General features: G+C 49.5%; 1 protein-coding gene and 1 long non-coding RNA gene across 4 annotated transcripts in view; one reads left to right on the top strand and one right to left on the bottom strand.

Moving 5' to 3' along the window:
* Positions 1-18,878, bottom strand: part of ADORA1 (adenosine A1 receptor) — a 50,202-nt gene extending 31,324 nt beyond the window's left edge. The window contains exons 1-2 of one of the 3 annotated variants that reach the window (XM_022593244.3): positions 18,647-18,878; positions 17,389-17,786 (exon numbers count right to left, since the gene is read on the bottom strand). In XM_022593244.3, the coding sequence (XP_022448952.1) occupies positions 17,389-17,729 (341 nt within the window). In that variant the 5' untranslated portion in view covers positions 17,730-17,786; positions 18,647-18,878. The other 2 variants (XM_022593242.3, XM_030762273.2) reach the window with 2 other exon arrangements.
* LOC115803100 (uncharacterized) lies at positions 1,554-8,405 on the top strand. Its single transcript, XR_016392270.1, has 2 exons — positions 1,554-4,889; positions 5,065-8,405. It is a non-coding gene; the product is annotated as an uncharacterized LOC115803100 (long non-coding RNA).
* Positions 18,879-19,214: the final 336 nt, after the last annotated feature.

Below are 19,214 nucleotides of genomic sequence, written 5' to 3'. Positions count from 1 at the left end.
AATAGGGACTATAGTCTTATGTTCCCCAGTACCCCTTATTGTCCAAGCTTCTCAGACTGCAATGTGTGTGAGAAGCAAGGCCCAATGGCATTCAGCCTAATGCTGGCCCAGAAGTAACCCTCCCCACCCTTGTTTGGGGAGAAGCCTGTCTGAGGAGCCCAGAAAAAGGAAAGGCATTGTCTTGGACCCTGCAGGAAACAGGAACTCAAATCCCTGCCAGGTCCCTTGCAAACCACCTGTGTGACTTGTTTCTGTTAATGGACAGCCACCTCCACCATATGGAGAGAGGAAAGGCAGGGAGCCAGGGTGGGAGAAGGGAAGGCAAGAGGCTCCCCACCTCAGCAAAATGATAGTGGGGTGCACAGCTCTCCTCACAAAGCATTTCAGCTTGCCTGATAGACAGGGCAGATTCTGTTGTTGTCATTTTTTTTTTTTTTTTTTTTCTTTGCGGTACGCGGGCCTCTCACTGTTGTGGCCTCTCCCGTTACGGAGCACAGGCTCCGGACGCGCAGGCTCAGCGGCCATGGCTCACGGGCCCAGCCGCTCCGCGGCATGTGGGATCTTCCCGGACCGGGGCACGAACCCATGTCCCCTGCATCGGCAGGCGGACTCTCAACCACTGCACCACCAGGGAAGCCCCTGTTGTTGCCATTTTACAGAGGCCCAAGAAGGTTCAGTGAGTGCCCAAGGCTATAGCTTGGCTGATTAGTGTTTGAGCTGAGACTGAACCCAGGTTCCTCTGAACCTGGCCCAGTGCTCTTTGCGGCATGCATGCTACCTGTGGGTGGCAGAGAAGGTCTCCTGGACTCCCTCACAACACTCAGCCCTAGGACCCAGCCCAGGGTCGGCTGGGCTGCCTCTCTAGCCCACCTCCTCCATTCTCACTTCCACGGACCCCATGGGATTATTTCTGCTGCCATGATGTTAGCAACACCTCCTGATTTAGCTTCCCTGCACTTGTGATCGAGGTAGCTGTGCAAATGAGCACATGCAGGCCCTAGAACCTGAGAGAAAGCAGGCAGGGCCTAAAGGAAACCAGAGGGCAGGTCAGGCCAGGCCTGTGCCCACTAGCAGCCTCTGTCCCAGAAATCTCAGCCCTCTTAGCTCGGCCTGTGCCAATTTCTCTTAACTGCAAAATCTTGTGTTCTGCCTCCATCTTAGCCTAGAAGCTCTCTGAGGACAGGGGCTGTGGTTCCCCACAGTCTGGAAATCCCTGAGGAGAGTGGCTGGGTTAGTGGGTATATCACAAGCAGCATTCACTTTGGTATCTGGTAAGCTGGTACAAACCCCAGTTTTGCTAATTACTAGCTGGATAACTATTTTCCAGTTCCTTTACCTCCCTGGTTCTCTTATTTCTTTATTTGTAAAAATGGTGTTGATGCCAGCCTTGCAAGGCTAAATAAAATTAAATATGCTACCAAAGAAGGCACTCATCACTGTTCCTGACATGGAGGGGACACTCAGCATGCAGGTACTCCCTCTGCCCCAAGACCACATGTCTCCTTCCTCAGGATCCTCTCCTGTCAGGCAGCCCCTGGACTCATGGAGGAGCTTGAAGCAGAGGGGGACTGTACCCAGAACAGTGACAGAGCACACCTCACCTGTGTATACGGCTCTATGCACCTCCAAGCCGTGCCACGGCCACCTCCCCAGGTGGAGCTCACCAACATTAGGCCATGGCATGCATGTAAATGAACCTCTCAAGCCACAGTTGAGGGTGGCTGTATTAACTGTCTGCCCCAACCGCGACAGAGACAGAGAGACACACGTGTGCATGCCGCTACCCATCCATCGTCTTCCCTCCCATGAAACGGCAGGAAAGGGGAAGAACAAGCCCCTGTGATACTGGAGAGAGATGGTGGGCTTACATTATTTTCACGTGTAATCCCCTCAACAATCCAGTGAGGAAGATGCCATTATTTCCATTTTACACGTGTAAAACTGAGGCTCAGAGAGTTTGGGCAAGATCATAGAACAAGTAAGTAGCAGAGTCAGGACTGGGAGACCAACATTGCCAGCCTGACGCCTAAGGCACTCAGAGCTCTGTGCCTCTCAGCGTCCCTTCTTTCCTGAGACTCAGCACACACACTGCGTGCTGGATCCTTGCAGCAGCCCTGAGAAGTCAGGAAGGGACTGTGCGTCCCCTTTGCTGAGGAACATGCAGCGCCGGGGAAGTGAGGTGGCTTGTCCAAATGGGTACAGCGGCAGACAGTTCCAGCCTCTGAGTTCCGGCTCCGGGTCTCTCTCTGTACTGGGTGAATTCGGGGATCAGGTCTCCCTGGTTTGGGAGGGGGTTCCCCTGTTCTTGATTCTCCTCCCAAGTGTTTCCCTTGAACATTTTTTTCTTTAAACCTTGACAGTAGACCGAGCTCAGACTCAGGCCATGTTCTGACAGGAAGACTGCGGCCTAGAGAATGGCCCCTCCTTGCCTGCGTGGACTTCAGCGGTGGGAGGTGACAACCGCTCCTGTGCAGACCCCTTGAGGCCCTGGAGCTGCCCATCATGGAGGAGTTAAAGCCCAGCTGTAGCCTGCACATCCAGTCGCTGTGAGTTCCCTCCCCACCAGGCCCAAGGCGCCCGCCCACCTCGTGTGGTCAGGGAGCTGCTGGTGTGGAGCCTCCACTCCACTGAGTGCTGGAGATGCAGCACCGTCTCCCAGCAGCCAGGAGAGCTGTCTACAGCTCGAGCAGGTGGTAGACAGTGTGGCACGACACCCGAGGGGGAAGAGGGAAGAGGTTTTCTCTTTAAACGTCAGCTCCAAAGACAAACTCAGTCCCTCTGCCAGGCGTGCGGCAGCACCCACTTCCTGATCCTTCTTACTTCCCGGTGACAGTTGTGTCTGTCTCTCGGGTCTCTGCTCCACTCATGTACCCACAGCCCGGCAGCCAACATTAGCTCCTTCTGCCACCTCCATGCCAGGCCAGCTCTTGGGCGGTACTCTGCAGGCCAGAGGACAGCTTGGGGTGGGGGTTTGGGAGCCTCCCCACACACACCCAGAACCGACTCATCCCTGAACAATGCAGCCATTTTCCTCTTCTGAGAGCACTCCTTTATAGACAATTCTCTGCAGTAGGGATAAGGAATTGTGCCCATTCTATAGGTGTGGAAACTGAGACCCAAGGAAGTAAGTGATTTACCCAAAATCACCGAGCAGTAAGGTTGGAGTCAAGGCTCAAATGCAGGTCTTTTCATTCATCCATTCAATTGTTCATTCAACAATTCCAGTTACACTTACATGTTGTGTGACTAATAATAAGTTGTTTAACCTCTCTGAGCCTCAGCTTCCTCAGAAAATGTGGAAAATAGGAATATATTATTACTATTAGAAAACACTATTAGTGCCTCTTCATAAAATTGTGCAAAGATTTAAATAAGAGAATCCACATAAAGTATTTCGCAAAGACCTAGCAAACGTTAGGTGTTCGAGAGTCACTTGCTACTATTACCGTTCACTTATTGGTCAGGCATCAGATACCAAAAATGGGCAGAAACCACGCTGGGCACTGTGAAGGAGAGTTGAATAGGCTTGGACCCCACCCTCAAGTTGCTCACAGGCCAGTGAAGGAGGTTACCTCGGTGCAATCTGACAAGGGCTGTGTTACAGGGGAGCATGGGGAGCTGTAAACACACCAAAACAAGGAAGGTTTCTGGGAGGAGGTGTCATCTGAGTTGACTATTAACGAATGAGTAGGAATTAGGAAAGAAAAGGGAACAGATTTCTGAGCGGTGTGTGTGTGTGTGTGTGTGTGTATGTGTGTGTGTGTGTGTTTTAGACATGGTCTTAGATGTTAAACATCCTTCTTTCATCTTTCTCCTCAACTCCAAGGCCTGGACAGGTTAAGATATAACTGGCTAGGAGGCAGGGAAGGTGAGTTTTGAGCACAGGTAAAAGGTGGGGTGGGGTTGAGCATCCTAGGCTGGGGGAGTAACCTTGGCCCTGTGTGCTTCTGTGTGGGCCAGGCTTGCTCAGGCCTCCTGCCGCGTGGCAGCTGGTAAATTGTCAGTCTTGCCCAAGAGACTGTGGGTCTGTGCCATTGAGGGCAGGACTTGTGTTGTCAGAACACATTTCTTAACTTGAACGTATAAACTGTGTTCCTACGTCAAGGAAGATTAATGGTGGGGGTAGGGCATGAGGATTGGGTGGGGCACAAACAGGAAAGAGATTAGCCTTGTTGGGACTCTTCCCAACAAGGCCTTGAATGAGGGACTGGGATGGGCGGGGGCAGGGGTGAGCAAGCAGAATTGAATGAAAGGTCTGAAAACCCAGGATATAATTTTTTGACCTTTAAAAATAAAAAGCTATAGCTCCCTACACACACACACACACACACACACACACACACACACACACACACACACACAAAGAGCCTGAAGCCACCGTGGCCTCCTGTCATGATTACAGGTGATGACGGCAGAGGGAAGGTGTCATGCCTTCACACCCCTCTCTGGCTTGCTGGCTGCTCCCAGACTGTCAGCCGCTGAGCCTGACAGAGCCGCTGAGTGGTTTCTGCGTCTCTCCCCTGCCCTTGCTGGGCCATCTGAGGACGGCAGCCCCAGGAGCCCATAATGTGGGGTACGGGGTGCTGTATTTACTCTGCAGAGGGTGGGCCACCATGGCAGGTGTGTCTGCTGAGCACAGCAAGTCCCCAAACACACCGCACGTCTTCCTCCCCAGAGAGGATTTACGGAGCTGCCAGCCCGCAGCGGAGCCCTTGCTTCGGCTCCCTCAGAGGCCAACCGTCCAGGAAGGGCTGGACAAGGCCTTGGGAAGACAAGCAGAGCTCAGGAGGGACTATTCACACCCTTTCCTCATAGAAACAGGAGCACGGGGACCAACAGGAGCTGAGCTGGGGGTCAGGAGGCCAGAATACTCCCACCTAACTTGCCAGGTAAGCTTGAGCGAGACCCTTTACTCCTCTCATCTCCTGGGGACGTTTTAATGAAATAACCCTTCACTCTCCAGTACCTGCGTTTGCCCTCTGTGGGTGAATGTAAAATTTCCAACTAACTTCTTCTCTACCCGGCTACTCAGTCTGCCCCACTAAGGCTTCCTTCCCCCCACAGACACTGATTCAGCCACCTACTGAGTGCCAGCCAGGCATGTGTTGTTAGGTACTGAAATACAATGAGCGAGGCAGATGGAGAGAACCACACCCTTCTCTCACAGAGTACGCAACTCATCTCGATGAGGACTTGTCCCAGTGGAACTACAGTGGCCACACAGCAAGTGGTATGTGAGAACCAAGTTTGGATTATTTGACGATAGTAACAGTCCCCATTTACTGAGTGCCTACTATGTGCCAGGCTCTTAATGTATCTCATCCCTAAGCCTCATTACAACCTTTAGAGGAAGTATTAAGAAGCCTGTTTTGCAGAAGAGGAAATGGAGGCTCAGAAAGGTTAGGTAACTACTCCAAGATGACACAGTTCCAAGTACCTGAACTTACTGTCTGGAGAGACCGCCCTTACCCTTCATTCGACTCGCGTACCTCCATAAAGCAGGGGGAGAGAGATGTGTCTCTGAAAAGGTGATCGTTAAAAATATCTGGGGTAAAATAAGTCATGGGAATGTAATATACAGCATAGGGAATATAGTCAATAATAGTGTAATAACTTTGTATGGTGACAGACAATAACTAGACTTATCCTGGTGATTATTTTGTAATGTATAAAAATATGAAATCACTATGTTGTACAACTGAAACTAATATTGTAAGTCAATTATACTTCAATAAAAAAATGAAACAAAAAATCTGGGGTAGAGGGGCTTTTTTTCAACAGACCTTTCCCTCTGGTGCCCCCAAGAGAATCACTGCCTGGGACATTGCATTCTAGCTGGGTGGGTGTGCATCAGAGCTCTTGGTTCCGTTGGGCTAGAAAAAAAGGGCTAAGAAGTCGCTCTTGCTCTGCTGTAGTCTCGGCCCCTGCTCTCCCAGGGGTGGGAAGCAGAGAATTGGAAGCCTGTGGACTCTGAGAGCAGGCTGCATGGTGAGAGCTGCAAGGTCTGGCCCTCAGGTTCTGCACCAACCTCACCAACTGCACTGCGAAGCTTTCTCTGCTACACAAGGCAAAAGATAGTTTCTGCACAGAAGAGCTGACAGTGCTCCACCAAACAGTCCAGAGCGACAGAGACCCTGTCCCCGTGTGCCCTATGCTAGCCTTGGGGCTCCCCCGGCCCTCCTGCTTTGCCCATCAGGGCTAGGCTGGAGCCGATACTTGATAACTGCCTGCTTATTGGTTGACCATCTTCTCTGCTGCATTAGCTGAAACTGGGCCACCCAGTGCCCAATATAGCAGCTGTGAGAGGACCCTGCTGAGGAACTGGGGAGGAACGACCACTGTGCAGGGGATTAACACAATCCCCAGTGCCAGGCCACTAGTGGGTTCCAGCGATGAGGGTGGGAAATGAGGCTGTGAAGGCACAGAGCATCCAGGGAGAGTGACCACCTGACTGAGGATGGGTAGAGAATTGGGGGGCCTTAGCTATCACAGAAGCTACTGTGTCTCATTCTGAATAAAGCCTGGCAAGAAGGACGAACCCCCAACTCTGCTGTCTCCTTCTGGAAGCTTTAGGGAGCCCAAAGCCACATGTCCTTATTGCTGTGGTTTCAGCCTAAGGAAGCCAAAAGCCTGCTGAGAAGTGAGGTGGGAACAGTAGATGGGGCAGCTGGAGGCACCCAGGAAACTTGCTGGATATTTGAAGGACTCCTTCTTTGGTGCTGCATGAGGCAAAAGGGGGCCCATCTGTTGGACCACATGAAGGGACAGAAGCTGGGGAACGAGCAAGAGAGAGACCACTAGTGGACCCACCATTATATCACTACCACTTGAGTACCTACTAGGATCTGAATCTTCTCCCCATCCCTCCCTTCCCCACCCTTCCCTATCTCCAGAAATGGCACCGCATCCACCCTGTGGCATCAGCCTTAATCCTGGGGAGTCATACTTGATCCTTCTCCTACTCTGTACATCCAGTCCATCACCAGTTGGTTCTAACTCTAACATGGAATAAAACCTATTTGGTTGTGATATATTATCCTTTTTATGTGTCACTGGATTTGATTTGCTAATATTTGGTTAAGGACTTGACATTTTAAAAATGTAATCTGGATAATGTCATTCCCTGCTTAAAGCACTCAAAGGCTTCAATGTGTACCTAGAATCCTATCCAAACTCTTGACCATGAACCACATGGCCTATAAGGCCCTACCTTAGTCCTCGAGCCCTGTGAGGGCTAGACTGACACAGGGTTTAGAGAAGCCAACAAGGGCCAGGCACAGTCAATTCCAGGATGGCTTCCTTCCTCAAATACTTCTCAAGTTGTAATTGTAGCTACCTCCTTGTTTATCTGTGTCTTGGCTCTCTCCCAGCTAGTCTCTAAATTTCATGAGGGCAGGGACCAGGACCGACTTCTTGGCCATGATAAGATACCTAATGTCTGGCATGGAGTCTGGTGCTTCTGAATTAGTGAAGGAGTGAACTTGCTGCCTCCTCCATGCCTGGGCCTGTGCATCTGAACACTCAAATTTATCACCACGAACTTCAGGTGGGCCCTTAACGCTGCCTCCAACTATACTAGACTTTCTGAGTCTAGCCTTTCTCCTACTTCCTAAAGAATTATTTCACACTTGCTACTCTCTCCATCACCTCCTCCCTCTCAGCTGATGACCTCGCTTCCCACTTCACTAAGAAAACCGAAACACTCCGAAGAGAACGTCACCTACCAGCACCCACATACTCTGCCTTTCTGCCTCTTGGATGATCTCCAGGCTCCTCTAAAGCCAATCCCTCTGTGTTTGCCCTAAGTCCCAGCCCTGCTTGCCTAAACAAGGACATCAATCCAGAAATTCTATCCTTTGCCCTATCATTAGTTTTGCACTCTCTACTAGATGGTCTTAGTCAGTACACAGACATACTAATGTCCCTTCTTCGCAAACAGCAAAGCAAAATGCCTTGTTTCCACTTCTCCTGACAGCTCTTGCCCCATGCCTTTACGCTCTGCAACAAAATACCTCAAAAAAGTAATCTACGCCAGCTGTTTTCAATTCCATTCCTCTTCTCTCCTGAGCCCTCTCCAAGTAGACTTTCTGCTCCTACCACTATTAACATTGCTCTTGCTAAATCCAATGGTAATTCTCAGTCCTCACCTCACTTGACCCATTCGCAGCCCTTGACAGCCAATCTCTTGCTCCTCCTTCATATACTCTCTACTTGGCTTCTAGGACACCACACCTGGGGCTCTGGGTTTCTTCCTATATCTGTAGCTCTCCTTAAGTCCCTTTTGCTGGTGCTTCATCGTCTCCCCAGACTCTCAATGCTCAGTCCTTGGTCCTCTCCTCTGCTTTCTTAAACTTTAAAAAAAAATTTTGTACAATTTTGAAAAGTTACTTTCCATTTACAGTTATTACAAAATATTGGCTATATTCCCCACGTTGTACAATACACCTTTAAGCCTATGTTACACCCACTCCCCTACTCCTATATTGCCCCCACCCCTCCCACCCCCCGCACTGGTAACCACTGGTTTGTTCTCTATATCTGTGAGTCTGCTTCTTTTTTGTTACATTCACTAGTTTGTTGTGTTTTTTAGATTCTACGTATAAGTGATACCATACAGTATTTGTATTTCTCTGACTTATTTCACTCAGCATAACACCTTCCAAATCCATCTATGTTGCTGCAAATGGCAAAATTTTGTTCTTTTTTATGGCTGAGTAGTATTCCATTGTATATATATACCACATCTTCTTTATTCATTCATCTGTTGATGGACACTTAGGTTGTTTCCATATCTTGGCAATTGTAAATAATGCTGCTATGAACATTGGAGCGCATGTATCTTTTCGAATTAGTGTGTTCATTTTCTTCAGATATATACCCAACAGTGGAATTGCAGGATCATATGGTAGTTCTATTTTTAGTTTTTTGAGAAACCTCCACACTGTTTTCCACGGTGGCTACATCAATTTACCTTCCCACCAACAGTGTAGGAGGGTTCCCTTTTCTTCACATCCTTTCTAACATTTGTTATGTGTGTTCTTTCTGTTGACAGCCATTCTGACAGGGTGAGTTGATATCTCATTGTGGTTTTGATTTGTATTTCCCTGATGATTATCTTTTTATGTGTCTTTTGGCCATCTGCATTTCCTCTTTGGAAAAATGTCTATTCAGTTATTCTGCCCACTTTCTAATCAGGGTTTTTTTTTTTATGTTGACTTGTGTGAGCTGTTTACATACGTTGGCTCTTAATCCCTTATTGGTCATATCATTTGCAAATATTTTCTCCCATTCAGTAGGTTGTCTTTTTGTTTTGTTGATGGTTTCCTTTGCTATGCAAAAGATTTTAAGTTTAATTAGGTCCCACTGGTTTATTTTTGTTTTCATTTCCATTACTCTAGGAGATGGATCCAAAAAAATATTGCTGCAATTTATGTCAAAGAGTGTTCTGCCTATGTTTTCCCTCTAGGAGTTTTATAATATCCGGTCTTACATTTACATTTTTAATCCATTTTGACTTTATTTTTGTATATGGTGTTAGAGAATGTTGTAATTTCATTCTTTTACATGTACAGGTCCAGCTTTCCCAGCACCACTTATTGAAGAGACTGTCTTTTCTCCATTGTATATTCTTGCCTACTTTGTCGTAGATTAATTGACCATAAGTGCATGGGTTTATTTCTGGGCTCTCTATCCTGTTCCATTGATCTATGTGACTGTTTTTGTGCCAGTACCGTACTCTTTTGATTACTGTAGCTCTGTAGTACAGACTGAAGTCAAGGAGTGTGATTCCTCCAGCTCTGTTCTTCTTTCTCAAGATTGTTTTGGCTATTCTGGGTCTTTTGTGTTTCCATACAAATTTTAAAATTATTTGGGGGCTTCCCTGGTGGCGCAGTGGTTGAGAGTCCGCCTGCTGATGCAGGGAACACGGGTTCGTGCCCCGGTCTGGGAAGATCCCACATGCCGTGGAGAGGCTGGGCCCATGAGCCATGGCCGCTGAGCCTGCGTGTCCGGAGCCTGGCTCCGCAATGGGAGAGGCCACAACAGTGAGAGGCCCGCATACCGCAAAAAAAAAGAAAAAAAAAATTATTTGACCTAGTTCTGTGAAAAGTGCCATCATTATTTTGACAGGGATTGCACTGAATCTGTAGATTGCCTTGGGTAGTATGGTCATTTAAACAATATTGATTCTTCCAATCCAAGAACATAGTATATCCTTCCATCTGTGTGTGTCATCTTCAATTTCTTTCATCAGTGTCTTACAGTTTTCAGAATACAGATCTTTTGCCTTTTAGGTAGGTTTATCCCCAGGTATTGTATTCTTTTGGATGCGATGGTAAATGGGATTGTTTCCTTAATTTCTCTTTCTGATACTTCACTATTAGTGTATAGAAATGCAACAGATTTCTGTATATTACTTTTGTATCTTGTAACTTTACCAAATTCATTGATGAGCTCTAGTAGTTTTCTGGTGCTGTCTTCAGGATTTTCTACATATAGTATCATATCATCTTCATCCTCTTCTTTATTTCTACTTTCTCTCTTGGGGATCTCATCCAGCCTCATGTATTTAAACACCATCTACATGCCAATGGCTTTCACATTTACATCCCCAGCCCAGACCTTTCTCCTGAACTCCATCCTTGTATATCCATCCAACTGCCTGCTCAACATTCCACCGAGGCATTTAATAGATACACCAAACTCAACGTGTCTAAATCTGAACTCCTTTTATTGCTCCCAAAACTTGTATCACCTGCAGCCTTTCCCACCTCAGATAATGCACACTCTATATTTCCAGTTGCTTAGAACTAAAAGTTTGGTCATACTTGACTCTTCTTTCTCTCACACCCCATATCCAATCCATAAGAAAAATTTTTTCTTCCAAATACATCCAGAATTTAAAAATAGTGGCACATTCATTCAGTGGAATTCTAACAGCAATGAGAAAAAACAAAACAAAACAAAAACAAACAAGCAAAACCTACTATTTTGTTCAATAGTATGGATGAATCTCTGACATAATTTTAAGCTTCAGAAGCCAGACAGAAAAGAGTATATACTACTCAATTACCTTTATAAAAGTTCAAGAACAGGCAAAATCAATCTATAGGTAGCCTGGGCAGCTGGTAGCCTCCTTGGGGCTTGAGTTAAGAAGGAGGCTGAGGCTGAAGGGGTGATTCATGCAGCTCAAAGAGCCAGGTATCCTCCTTCCTCTCTGTTCTGTGACCATCCTGCCAAATGAGGCCAACCAGGAAGTACCATACTCCAAGCCCTCTACTCTAGGGACTGCTCTCCTCACTAAGACACAAAGAAACAGGATGCCCAGGCCTAAGAGGAATAGAGACTAGGCAATGTGGACTAGACTTGGGGCCCAGACAGTCCTGCCCTACCTAGCCCAGAAGGGCAAATGGGCAGAGAAATGCCAGGTGCACCTCTGGGGGTTTGCAATTTTGGTGAAACTGGGCAGGAGGAGCAGGGAGAGTTGGAGGAAAGGGAGTTGGGAAATATTTAACCTTATAAGAAAATCCTTACAGACAGAAGCTGTGCTATCTACTAGGAGGCAAAACCCAAAGTTCTAGGCTTGGCTCTGATCCTACAAACAATGTGAATTGTGGGTATCACTGTAGTGTTATTTGTAAAAATTAAAAATCAGTAAAAATCTAGTCAAAATTATAAAAATGAGTCATACAAAATATAAAAGTCATATAAAATATGATAATCATTTATTCAAAAAAACGTTTATAGCATGCCTACTGTGTGCCAGGCATGGGGGTTACATAGGTATGTGAGCAGATGTGGTCCTGGCCCTTTTGGTGCTTACCAAGCCCAGAAAAACTACCTGGGCCAGGAGAGATGGGGAAGGAAAAATAGATCCACCTGGAGTAACTAACAGAGGAAATGAAACTGGTCTAGCAGGGGAGGGGGTCAGAGAAGGCCTCCCTAAGAAGGGGCTGTTTTAGCTAAGACCTAAAAGATGAATAAAAAGACAATCTAATATTATACCATTATAAAAATCCTTAGAAAATATTCTTTATTGACATGGGGGAAATGCTTATAATGTAACATTAAGTGTATAAAATAGGATATAAAAACCATAGATACACTCAACTATGCAAAAGTAATTATCTATCTATCTATCTATCATCTATCTATCATCTATCATCTATCATCTATATATGTTGGAAAATTTTCTGGAACACCAGAAATTTAACAGTAGTGATCTGCAGGTGGCAGAATTACTGGTTATTTTGTCATCTTTATTCTTTTCTATATTTCTCAAATTTTTAACAATAAACATGGATTGCTTTTATGCTTGGAAATAAATATCAAACACAACACAGCCTCCAAGGCTCTGCCCCATGACCTCTGGGTAGAGGGGCTCTTCAGAAAGTATCCTGGCCATTCCCTTGCTTCCAAGCAGCACTGCTAAAGGACTCATTCCAATGTCAGCTGGGAGAAGCTTTCACCACTGATACTAATGTGGATTGCCCAGAGCACTCTTTAGCATAATCCACCTGAAGGCTATCCCTAGTTCAAACAAAGAAATTACCTTTTTAATCACAAATTTGACATCCTTCCATCACTTTCCCCCTCTAAGCCCACCACTAATTTGCTGACTTAACCTGTGGAGGCTGAAATTTCTCTGTTCTGTTCCTTGCAGGTAAGCCTTTTACATCAAAGGCTGGGGAGCCAGAGTCAGAATTAGGAGGAGAAAAGAGCCTGTGGCTGAGTGACCTTGAACATGCTGGAACTCTGGGCCTCTGTTTCCTCTTGTCCAAATGTGAGGGAGTTGGGCATCAGGGCTTGCTATCACTCCTCTTCTATCTCAGCCACTCTAGGCCAACGACTAATCCATCCGTACAGGAGCTAGAGATGGCCTACCTCTGCTGAAAGCAGATGGCACCACCAGAGAGCAACTGTTCTGGGACCCTGAGACCACAGATGGTCACCTGCTGTGGTGCAAGCACAGGAGGCACTTTAGTTGTCCAGAAAAGCCCAGGCTAGCTGGGGGGTGGGGGGAGAGGGCTAAACTGATGCCTAAAAGCAAACATACGTTAATCTACCAGATCTCTTTCCCAGAGCCCTGGTCCAGCAGTCTGGCCTCCCCCACACTCTGCTGTACTTCCCTGGTCAGCAGCCCAGTTGGGAAGGCCTCCAGCTGTGGACAGAGGCAGGGCTGCCAGGGGCTCAGCTGCCCACTGGAGTGAAGGTGAGGAGGGACGGAGAGGCACCAAGCATGGGCTGGAGCAGAGTGCAGAGGCCATGGCAAAAATCAGAGGGGAAAAATCACCCCCGCTGATAGCCGTGAGGAAACTGCTCCATAAATCCTATAGCTTCCTGAGGCTGACTCAAAACACATATGGGCTCACCGGTTAAAGGCATCTCTGGTAGACAGACCTGGATTCAAATCCTGTCTTGGCTCCTGATAAGATGTTTGGGAAAATTACTGAACCTTCCTGAGCTTTAGACCTCAGTGTATCTATAGACATGTCTAGAATGGGGATAACAATAACCTTTACCAGCAAGAAACTATGAGCATTAAATGAGATAAAACTATAAAAATATAGCACTGTGGGCTTCCCTGGTGGCGCAGTGGTTGAGAGTCCACCTGCTAATGCAGGGGACACGGATTCGTGCCCCGATCCGGGAGGATCCCACATGCCGCGGAGTGGCTGGGCCCGTGAGCCATGGCTGCTGAGCCCGCGCGTCTGGAGCCTGTGCTCCGCAACGGGAGAGGCCACAGCAGTGAGAGGCCCGCGTACTGAAAAAAAAAAAAAAAAAAAAAAAAAAAAAAATATATATATATATATATATAGCACTGTGCCTAGCTCATAAGCACTAGGAGCTAAAAAACACAACACAATCTTCCTAGGATTTCAACACAGTATTGGCAGGAGTCATGGTCAGGAAGAACTATAGAAAGTTAGAACTGAAAGGAACCTCAGAGACCTCGAATCCAGAATCCATTCCCTTCATTTAACAGATGGTGGCAGGGGGTGTGGTGGCGAAGAGGAGGCTCAGGGATTGAGTAACTTAACCAAGAAGGTTGCACAGCTAGTTTGTAACAGCAAGGTTCAAACTCAGGTATTTCTGACTCCCAAATACCCATCACCCCTTCACCCCACACCAACCCATCTGGTCACCTTCCCACAGAGAGGGTCAGGTCTCCTTCCCACAGAGAGGGCTGTGGTGGTCAGGGAGTGGCACTCCTCACCATAACAAGCCCCCTGGAGTAGGTATCAAGTTGGCACAGAGTGCCCCCAAGAAAACCCAGGGATTCCCTAGAAGTAGGAGCTGAGGGGAATGGGGTATCCATTACCAAGCATGTGGAGGTGGAAGGCAAATAACCTGTAAAATACATGTAAATAACCACAGGTTATTGATGCATCAACAATTTAAGCTTTTTTTTTTTTTGGTAACTGGATCACACTACACCACGTGAACCTTTTTTCCTCTTGGCTTTCTGCCAAGTGGAAGGAAATAAAATTTGTGGTTACTGACCAAACCATGCCTTGCTTGGTGAGGGGCCCAGCTGACTCCTGTCACTGAACGCCCCATACATGCCTCACCAATGCTTGAGCAGTATTGCCCCCTGGTTCCCAGGCCACATCTACCTCTGCCTGGCTTGTCAGGGCAGGGAGCCAGGCACCTGGGGACCTCCAGCAGAAAGGTGTTGTCCCAGACCCAGCAGCCTGCTGACTCCAGCTGCCCAGGGGACAGCAGCGCATGTGTTCCTCCTGCGGGGGGACCTGGAGTGACCCGTCACCTCAGCCCAGCCTCCAGGATCCCAGCTTTGGAAGGTAGGCCCAGCAGCCTTTCTCTAACTCAGGAGAAAGACTCCTCTCTCAGGCACTACTGGAGTGTGGCTCTGAAGGAGCCACCTGAGCTGTTAAGGGCAGCTGTGGTCAGGGCCCTGAGGTAGAATGCTGGGAAGATACAGGCCACAGCACGATGGTTAGAGGTTAGACCCCTGGAAGGCCTGCCTGAGGCACAACCATGTGAGCTCTGAAAACTCATCCAATTCAATCAACATTTACTGAGTGTCTGCTATGCGCCAGACACTATGCTAGGCGTTCTGGAGAATTTGTACAAACGAACAAAATGTGGCCACTGTCCAGGTCGCTGCACTTGAGGCATGACAATCTAGCAAGGGAGAAAAACATGTATAACTATAACTTAACAGTACTTTGACACTTCTCTGGAAATGTGGTGTGTCTTGTGTGCCCATGTGTGCGTGCATGTGTATAAGGGCATATGTGTTGTTATGTAAAAGCATCAGTGTGGGGGGGTGAGGGCGCAGGGCTTGCCTATTCAGACCCACTTTGAGCCATATGTTAACAATGATAATAAAACTACAAAATAAACCTACCACTTATGGCTTGCATATACCACCAGGTGCATTATACAGTACCATGTGCTTTATATGTAGGAGTTTATTATATTCTTCCAATCACCCTAGGAAGAAGGTACTATCATTAATGTCTCCTTTTATTGACGTGGAAGTTAAAATTGAAGGAGGTTAATAAGTGAGTTTCTCAAGGTCATACAGCTAGGAATTCATAGCAAGGATTTGAACCCAGGCCTGCATTCTTAGCCTCTATGCATACCTCTGCCTTGGCCCTCCAACGATAGCTCCTAAAGACCCCCAGCTCTTCAAGGCTGGAGCAAGGAGCAACAGAAGCTGTCTTCTGGAAGAATGAGCCTGCAATTCTGCCAGCACAGCCATCCCCATCCCCACAGGACAAGGAGGGCACATTCTGTGGGCCCGTGACCTCTGTTACATCACGACCAGGCCTTTGGTTTGCCTTGGCACCCACTCAGTAGACCAGATTTCTTAAGCAGCCTTCCTATATTCACGTATCTGCATGACTTTCCTAATGTGGCAACACTTTGCTATAATCACCAGGCTCAGAGGCCCAGCCCACACTAATGGGTTGAAATCAGGTTCATTGGTATATAGCTCAGCCACAACCTGGGACTAATGGCAGCATGAAGGCCCCTCAGCGGCTGAGCTTACAGGGTTTCTGGGCTGCCTTCCCTGTCTTCCCTTCTCTCCTGAGCAGCAGTCTTCACCTCACCTTCCCTGGGAAACTTGGAGGTTGTGAAGGAGGTAAACAGGGCAGGAACACTGCCATCAGGGGGCTGGGACACTGGGGGAATCAGGAAGGAAGGGGAGTAGTGGAATCAAGGCTCTGCTCCCAATCAGCTTCAGGAGGTTCTCTGGATCTCTTTCCCCTTTACCAGCTCCTACTTCACCTCCCTTATAGGATCACGATGAAAAGAGGAAAACCATGGTGCATTATAAAATCTTTGAAAACTTAAATGTGTACAAATGTAATGCAAACAGGAGAAACATGGGTGCCTAGGCCTGCCTGGGCAAGTTGTCAGGTGAGGCCAGAGGCTCCATGTCCCAGGTATGGAAGCTACTCCAGGGACAGCAGGTGCTGAAGACGTCTAGAACTCCGCAGTAGAAAGGGAATCTACTGGTGAGAAGATTTAACGAGGGGGCAAGCACGCCTCACAAGAATGTCCCAGAGAGGCCAGCACTGGCAGTGTGCCCAGGCATTTGCTGGCACTTGGTGGCCCAGGCACTGCCTGGTGACAAGATTATGGCCTGGCAGGCCCAGGGAAAGAGCCCCAATGTGGACTGGACACTTGCATGACAGGACCGCCACTATTAGGTCACCCACCCTGGTGCTGCCTGGACGCGGCATAAGCACCTCTGCTGTGGTTTTGCAACCCAACAGGAACATTAAGAGCCTGCCTCCTCCTGCCTGCAACAGCGATTCCGTAAGTGGGAGTTGGGCAGAGGTAATCAGACTGTCTGGGTTCAACAGGACAGCCCTGGGGCAGGGAGCTGGCTAGCACAAGGGTATCTGCAGAACAAGAAAGAGTATCCTCAGGAAGCTTTCCCAGTTCTGGTTAGAGAAGCAGCACTCCTGTCCGCGGTGCGCCACCCTGAGCCCACCCTAGCAATCTGCTCTGCCCCTTCCACTTCCCTCGAACTGGTGGAGATCAGCTCATTCCCAACCAGGGCTCACTGTCTACCCCGCCCCCCCCCCGCCCCCACCCCACCCCAGGCCAGGCTGAACAGGCAGCCTCAGGTTCCCTGGCCGGGTCAGGAGAACAGCAGAGCTTCAGCTCTGGGGTCCTGAGCACTGCCAGGTTCACATTCCTCCAGCCACCCAGCCCCCTCCTGCTTCAACTTGAGTTCAGCCTGATACTGCAGGGCAGAGGAGAGGAAGGCAGAGTGAGGGCTGGGGCACAATGGCCCAGAGAATATCCAGCTTACTTGGGGTCTTATGCTCTACCTTTTATCCTCTCTAGATGGCCCTCAAGCCACCCAGCATGGGGCACAGCAGGTACCTTCAGCTGCTCTGGACTCACCTGAGCGGGATCTTGACACGGAGGTAGCGGTCGACAGCGATTGCCAGCAGGGCCAAGATGGAGCTCTGAGTGAGGATGAGGACAGGGCAGGCGACCATGAGGCAGGTGTGGAAGTAGGTCTGTGGCCCAATGTTGATGAGGATGGCAAGTGGGATGACCAGAGCGCCCACTGCCACATCAGCCACTGCCAGTGACACGATGAAGCAGAAGGTGGCATCCCGCAGTGCCTGGTTCACCTTCACTGCCCAGATCACCAGCACGTTCCCAGGCACGGAGACCAGGGCGATGAGCACCTCGATGCCAATATATGCGGCCTGGAAGGCCGAGATGGAGGGCGGCATGGTGGGCACAGGCTGGGCACATCAGCAGACAGGCACCAAGGGGCAGGAGGCAAGCACCTGTGGTCACGGAAGCCTGGGGTGGGAAGGCCTGCCTGGGAAGGGGAGGGGAACCCAGGCGGCTCTGGAAGTCCAGCTGCCCTTTGGAGATGTGCCCCACTTGGCACATCTAGTGCCTGCCCAAGCTGGTGGGGTACCCTAACCCTTTCTCTGCCAGATCTTTGTCCCCTCCCCTTATCAGTCCCAGCGGATCCATTCGACAACATAAAAGAGCGGCACTCACTCCTCCACCGGCTATTTTGTCAGGTGTGAGGCAGTTCCCAGCACACACTCACCCCACACGGGTCCCCAGTGCCTGGCTCTGCCTACCCATGCCCACAGAACAGGATGCAGGGAGCTCACCATCCTGTCTGCTGGTGGCCAGGGAGTCCCAGAGGCTGTGCCCAAAGTTCCGGACACCTGGTGCCACTCAGGGCTCGAGGCCGCGCCAGGCAGGGCTGGGCTCTCAGCACCGCGCGTAGCAGCTCACGGTCCTCCAGGCTCCCGCCGCAGAGCTCCTAGCCGGGCCTTTCAGGCAATCACAGGGTGCGGCAGAGGCTCAGCCCGGACGCTTTTAAAGAGGTAGCGCCCCTATTTCGCACCTGGGACTGGTCTGGCAGACGTGGGTCTGGAGGACTGAGCCGAGCAACAAGCCAGGGTGCGCGGTCCCCTCTCCCCAGCTTGCAGTGCACACATGCCCTGCGCCCACCCACCAGAGGCACTGCTGGCTTCTGCCTCCTAGCAGTCCCCGGTCCCGGTCTGGCTCTGCCAGGGACCCTCGCACACACCCTGCCCCAAGGGGGCATTCTAGTCGCCTCTTTCAACCCTTTCCTGCATCCCCACTGGGGATGACCCGGAGGCGAACTGAGGTACAGACTTACCCAAGGTGACCAAAGCTGGCAGAGCTCCTAGCCACCTGAACGGTTCCGTCCAAGCGCCCTCCCAGCTCCACGCCTTGGGCAGCCTCTTGCTCCAGGGATGCCTGAAGAATCCAGGGCCAGCCTGTCAGGTCCAGAGGGATGGCAGCTGTCTGGGACTCCACTCGGGCACCCGGCGCCTCCGTCGCCCACGGCGCCAGAGCTGAGTGGCAGTCGGGCTCCGCACAACCGGAGGGGGTGGGGGCGGCGGCGGCACCGCGGGGCCCCTCCCTCCTGGCCCTCTGTCTCCTCCCCCATCCCCTCCTCTAAACAAAGGCAGTGATTCTGGGTGAGAAAAGCTGGGAAATGTGAGCTTGTCGTAGGGTTTGATGTGTGAATCCTGTCTCAAGAGTGGACAGCGGAGCAGCCTCCCTGTGTTCACTCTCCCTCTCTTCTCACATGTGGGGTGTCAGCGATCCCTCCACCGGTCACAGCAAGGCATCTCACCTGCAAGCCTCCAGGATGCTCCCCTTCTCCATTTCCCCCAACAGTCAGTTGGAAGTCCTGGCACACTCCCGGACCCCTCAGTCCT

This window comes from Delphinapterus leucas, chromosome 1 (assembly GCF_059928025.1).
Source record: "Delphinapterus leucas isolate spDelLeu-1000000601 "Yukka" chromosome 1, BTC_Dleu_Yukka2, whole genome shotgun sequence".
Taxonomy (NCBI): domain Eukaryota; kingdom Metazoa; phylum Chordata; class Mammalia; order Artiodactyla; family Monodontidae; genus Delphinapterus; species Delphinapterus leucas.
This window is presented reverse-complemented; position numbering and strand designations above follow the sequence as displayed.